We start from the raw sequence: 5,918 nt of genomic DNA on the forward strand, positions 1-5,918 counted from the left end.
AAACTATAATAATTAAATTGGAATAATTAAATTTATACAAAAAAGTACAAACGTTTTAATGTACAAAAATGTGCCATGCACCCCTAAAATTGATAGTTCGATGGTGTAGTCCTAGGGGTATACCTATTCGGAGGTCGACGGTCACGTTCTGGGTGTCCGCGACGACCAAGATTATGATTTGGCATAGGTGGGGGTGTAGTAAAAATAGGGAGGAAATCATTTGAAGCAGGTCCCTCGTTCGGCATCGACGAACTTGATTCTGCGGAGGGAGTCCCATAATGCTGCGGATATGCGCCGGGCGAGTAGGATCCGAAGAGTTCAAAGTCGTATGCGTATTCTGCCCCTGAGATGCTTGGCAAATAGTCAGTGCCCAAAAAATCTGGATGATAGCTATCTGAACCGACATGTGAACGTGATTGTTCCGGATTTGGCTAGGCCACTGGCTGTGGCTCTGGCTGGGGCTCCTACTCGGGCTCTGGTGGTTCCGGAGAATAATATGCCGTAGGATCCGGATCCATTGGGGCCACTGTGGCCGATCCCCCAGATCGCTGCACGTGCTGGGGGACTACAGTCGACTGGCCTCCAAGTATATATGGCTTCCCGCAACTATAGTACCATTGTATATACTCTAATGATGGTTGTGAATCGGTAGCTATAACCATCTGAGGACTTCGATGCAATCGACCGTTCCACAGTGCCACAAATTTTCGGTGCTTAATTCTCCAATCTAACATTGATTTTCCTCTCTTATTCATGCCGTGAACTTCCCCCACCTCACACGGCGGATCCGAGATAGGTTGGATGCAGCCAAACTGTTGTAGCACCTGATCTCCGTGATACCACTCGACCATATTGAAATTTATAATTGGTGCGTTAGTGCACCATATGTAGGAATGCACTTATGCAGACGAGGGTACCACATCTGTAATTTCTGGCATACAGTATGGCGTCCATATAAACTGCATGATTAATAACATGGTTATAATTAGCCATAACGTGTGAGTAAGATATAGAAAGTAAAATGTCATGAATATTAGAATAGCAGCTTACCCCTTCCCGGGCATACTGTTCGATCAGGAGGCGGTATATCGGGACAGTGTACGACTTTCCGATACCCGGACGAACACTCCACCTACAAAAAACAAATATAGGGTTTAGGGTTGGTAACATTAGTAAATATATTATGACTACAAATAATGAGAAGTTATATTTTATCACCTGTTCAGCAGTGGATAAACATACGGTTGGTGACTAATCGATGCCAAAAATGGCATCCGATACAGCGCACAGGACTGCAGCAATGTGAGGCATCCGCCGATGTCTACAACATCCGAGTTTGTCGCCCGACAAAGCTCCCGATACAACACTGCTAGCACGGCGGAGCCCCAGCTATAGGAGCTAACACTGGACAAATCAGCTAATAGGGGCAAGTAAATCAAATGCACCTTGTCGTTGTTTGCATTGGGCATGAGTACTCCCCCTGCGATATGCATGATGTACGATCGAGCAGCGCACATCAACTCACCTTCAGTGGCAGTTGCTGATAATTGTCCAAATTTGGCTTTCAACCATGTAAATTTTAAGCCCGAAAAATATGACTCACCGTCCTCTGACGAGTCTCCTAGGAGCTGATAACAAAGTGCAGCCAGGTCGGTAAATGAAGATACTCCCGTTACGGAACTCTCATCAATTGGGAGCCCAAGCTGCAATGTAACATCCTCCAAGGTCACCGTGCACTCCGCGCACGGAAAATGAAAAGTGTGGGTCTCCGAGCGCCACTGCTTCACTAGCGCAGATAATAAATCAAAGCGCAAGTCAGAGGACCGGATCAATGCTACTGACCCAAATCCGGCTTGCTCCAAGTACAGCATCAATCGTGCATCCGGAGCTTTCTTTAAAACACTCACACGACCCCTTAATACTCGGTACGAGTCCTGATAGTGTTAAATTACAGAAAAAATATTACGATAACATGATTTATTTGTATATACTACGTATATCCTTTTTAAATAAATAGAACCCGTGATTAACAAATAATAAATCATACCGAGTTATTAGCCGCGTCAGATATGTGTCTATCGGTTTGAATCAATGGAGCCATTGCGATGCCTGCAAGTTGAAATTTATTAATTTAGTGTGTTTTTTTAAATTAATTTGGTGTAAGAAAAAAAACCTTATCCTTGCCCTTTGCTCGTATTATTTTCCCGATTTTTATTACTTTCAATAAAAATATATTATTTTCGTATTTTTATTATTTTATATTATTTCAGTACATTTTGTTTGAAATATTTTGTATTAATTATTTCTGAATTTTTAAAAAAGTTAGTAATACACTCTTACTTCCGCCATTTGTTCGTATTTTTTTCTCCGCATTTTATTATTTTAAAAAATATCAGAATTTTTAATTTTATAATTTTACATTATTTCAGTACATAATGTTTGAAATTTATTAATTTAGTGTGTTGAAGGAGAATAAAAGAAAATAATAAATAAGGAGGACTTAGAAGGAAATTAGCCACATTTTGGTGCCGCCTTTTTATTCCCCTCCATTGGTGCCGCCTTTTTATTCCCCTCCATTAGCCTCTTTTTTTTTCTATTATTTTGGTAAATAAAAAACAGTTTATAATATTTTGGTATTTTTTTATTATTTTGTAATATTTTGGTAAAAAACCCGAAAAAAACCCTTATCCCTGCCCTTTGCTCGTATTATTTTCCCGATTTTTATTACTTTCAATAAAAATATATTATTTTCGTATTTTATTATTTTATATTATTTCAGTACATTTTATTTCAATTATTTGTATTAATTATTTCTGAATTTTAAAAAAAGTTACTAATACACTCTTACTTCGGCCATTTGTTCGTATTTTTTTATCCGCACTTTATCATTTTAAAAAATATCGTAATTTTTAATTTTGTAATTTTACATTATTTCAGTGCATTATGTTTGAAATTTATTACAAATACAATTTTTTTCGCATTTTATTACTTTCGGTGAATATACAATTTCTGTTTTTTCTTTTCGTATTTTATGTTTTCTTAAATATATTTCTTTATCATTTTACTTTTAATGCTATTTTCCTAAAAAAACTAATTTCAACATTCTAAGTAAATTTCATAAAAAAAAATTCCTAATCAACATACAATGTACATACCATAAAATTTTTCATTCTAAATATATTTCATAAAATATATATGCTAAATAAAATAATAAAATACGTATAATGTACATAACATAAATTTTTGACACACAAATATTGCAAAAAAATTAAATTTATAATAAAAAGTACCTTTTTTTCTTTTTTTTCCTTCCTTCCCTTTTCTTCTTTCTTTTTTTTCTCTTCTCCTTTCCTTTTCTTTCCTTCTTTTTCTTTCTTTTTTCTTCTTTCCTTTTTTTTGTTTTCCTTCATTCCTTTCTTTCTTTCTTTCCCTTTGTTTTCCTTCATTCCTTTCTTTCTTTCTTTCCCTCTCCTTCTCCCCCCACCACCGATCGTCCCCATTATAATACTGGTGCCGCCAATGACTTTGGCACCATCGGTGCTGCCAATCACATTGGCACCTTTGGTGCCGCCAATCTCTTTCCCTCCACCAGGGAGTTGTCAAATAGGTGCAGGCTTTTTTTCTATTTTTTTTGTTTTTGGTATATTTTTGTAAATAAAAAAAATAATATTTTGGTTATTTTTAATTTTTTTATAATAATTTTGTAAAAAACCATTTTTTCTGTTTCTTGTATTCAATATATGTGAATGCGTGTAACCCCTTACAGGTTCTATTTAATGGCTTTATATAGCCGAAAAGAAAATGAAAAGAAAATCAAAATCTGAATTTTTTTTACAGCTGCTATCTGTTGTTTTCTTGTTTGGTGCTGCGTTGTTCATTTTTATTTGTTGTAGGTACGGCCGTACGGGGGCCAGCTGGGGTGTACAGAGGCGTGTGACGTGGCTCTGCTCGTACGAAGGCAGAGGGTGGGTCCTTGTTGCTGCGGCGCTGGGATCTCCTAGGGTTTTCTGTTTCTGATTTTTTGTTTTGGGCTGTGTTATGATTGGGCTAGGGGTATTGGGCTTAGGCTAATTGGGTTTAGGCTAATAGGGTTTACTGTTGTAAAAAACTGGACTGTTAATAATTTAATTTATTTGTTTTTCTTTTCTGCTATTTATTAGGTTTTAATAATTGGGTTCGGGCTGGGCAAAATTTGGGTATTACACTAGAGTTTTATTTTATTTATACTTTTTAAGTCTATAAATATAGACATTAGGTGCAAGGATTCGATTTACAGTGGTACTGAAAAATACAATTTTGGGGCCCCATTTCCATAAATCAAGTTCATAAATATAAAATAGAAATACTTATGCAGTCAATAATGAAATATATTGAAGAATGATCAAGTAATTTAGCCGATAAATTAATTAATTAAAGCTTAGAAACTAAATTATAAAAGTGCAGTTGCTATAGAGTTTTAATTACAAAAAGGCTTAAGGACGTAGATGGCAATTAACCAAAGGGCCGAAATGGTTACTAAACCATTTTTAATTAAGGGTTAGTGGATGATGATGACATTTTCCATTTAGTGTAATTAATGATTAGATAATATTAATTAAACTATGATTAAGTTAAATAATTTGGATTAATTAAATCTTAATCAAGGTATATATGTTAAAGATAGTGGAGATGATAATATCATCTTTTTCATTCCATACGTGCCGTCCAAGAAGAAAGAAAAACAAAGAATAAAAGCTTTCAAACCCTTATGCCGTTCGACCAATAGATTAGGTGAGAAAGACAAATCCTTTTCTTGTAATTTTATAGATTTATGATCATGAGAGCTTGTTTAGCTAGCCCGTGTATCAATTTGTTCATATGTTAAATTTTTAGTAAGATTTCATTGTTTATAAATTGATGAATTAGACTTGGAATTGATTGATATTGAGCTTAGATCATGAAAAGGAATAAATTGTAAATTTAGTTAAGCTTGTTTGTTAACTTTGTAATATTAGGGACCAAATTAAATAAATGTAAAATCTATCATGAAATTATGCTAGAAATAGAAAGTATAAGGTCTCTAATGAAATTATGTGAAATCAAATTTTGATCCGAAGCTAAGAATCGAAAAATATACTTATCCCGGGTTTAGGGACCAAATTGAAGAAAATGAAAAATATTATGAAACAGAAAAATGGATTATTTAGGATCACACATCTCATGACATTGTTTTTCTTTTTTTAGCCATTGAATTACTATTGTGTGTTAGTATGTGATATTGATTGGTATAAATATATATTTGTATAGACCAAGAGTTAAACAAAAGTGGAGCTAGTAGAGAAAAAGCAAAAGTTGTGGAATAATCCCTGAAGAACCTACTCGTTTTGTGTTTTGAAAGGTAAGTTCTTAGGGAACTGTCTACATTTCCTTGTTTAATAGGTTTGTTTGTGTTATTTCCATTTGTATTGATAAAAATTGGCATACATGGCTAAAGAATGTCATTGAATTGAAATGAACTCAGATAGGTAATTGATGTTACATCTATTGGTTGTAACTAAAAGCATGTCAAAGATCATGAAATGTATCATTCATTGTTTTTGTAATTCATGTTTTGAATCAATTGATAGAACTCAAAAATTGACATGTGACAGTACATGTTATGAATATGCAAATGTGAATGATTGATGCCCATGTGAACTTAGTTAAAGCCTAGAATACAATTAGTATGCCAATAGGGTCATATGTGCGCTTGTGTACGAAATAGTTGATGATATAGAGATTATGACAGGTTAGTTTGAGATTCATCATCTGTTGTGGATCATCGAGTATTCATTGTCTCTATGGAGACCTTGGTGTAGTGTAGGGATGTATTTGAATATGTTTAAACAATTGATGCATATGGGCTTTGCACTTCGGTGCCTTGGTGTGGTGTAGTTTAT

General features: G+C 34.5%; 1 protein-coding gene across 1 annotated transcript; it reads right to left on the minus strand.

Annotated features, from left to right (window-relative positions):
• Window positions 1–899: 899 nt before the first annotated feature.
• On the minus strand, window positions 900–2,101 carry LOC107941316 (protein MAINTENANCE OF MERISTEMS-like). Its single transcript, XM_016874879.1, has 4 exons — window positions 2,048–2,101; window positions 1,219–1,934; window positions 1,051–1,132; window positions 900–959 (listed from the first exon to the last, which is right to left on the minus strand). Exons 1-4 carry the CDS (start codon window positions 2,099–2,101, stop codon window positions 900–902), a joined length of 912 nt encoding a protein of 303 aa, XP_016730368.1.
• Window positions 2,102–5,918: the final 3,817 nt, after the last annotated feature.

Source organism: Gossypium hirsutum, chromosome D04, assembly GCF_007990345.1.
Source record: "Gossypium hirsutum isolate 1008001.06 chromosome D04, Gossypium_hirsutum_v2.1, whole genome shotgun sequence".
Classification (NCBI taxonomy): Eukaryota; Viridiplantae; Streptophyta; class Magnoliopsida; order Malvales; family Malvaceae; genus Gossypium; species Gossypium hirsutum.

Bases quoted from the DNA above. Each gene is read 5' to 3' on its own strand.
- LOC107941316 (XM_016874879.1), bottom strand. From the start codon at position 2,101: ATGGCTCCATTGATTCAAACCGATAGACACATATCTGACGCGGCTAAT. The intron at 1,935-2,047 runs GTATGATTTATT...TAACACTATCAG, and splicing joins CTGACGCGGCTAATAACTCG to GACTCGTACCGAGTATTAAG. The intron at 1,133-1,218 runs GTGATAAAATAT...TGTTTTTTGTAG, and splicing joins GTTTATCCACTGCTGAACAG to GTGGAGTGTTCGTCCGGGTA.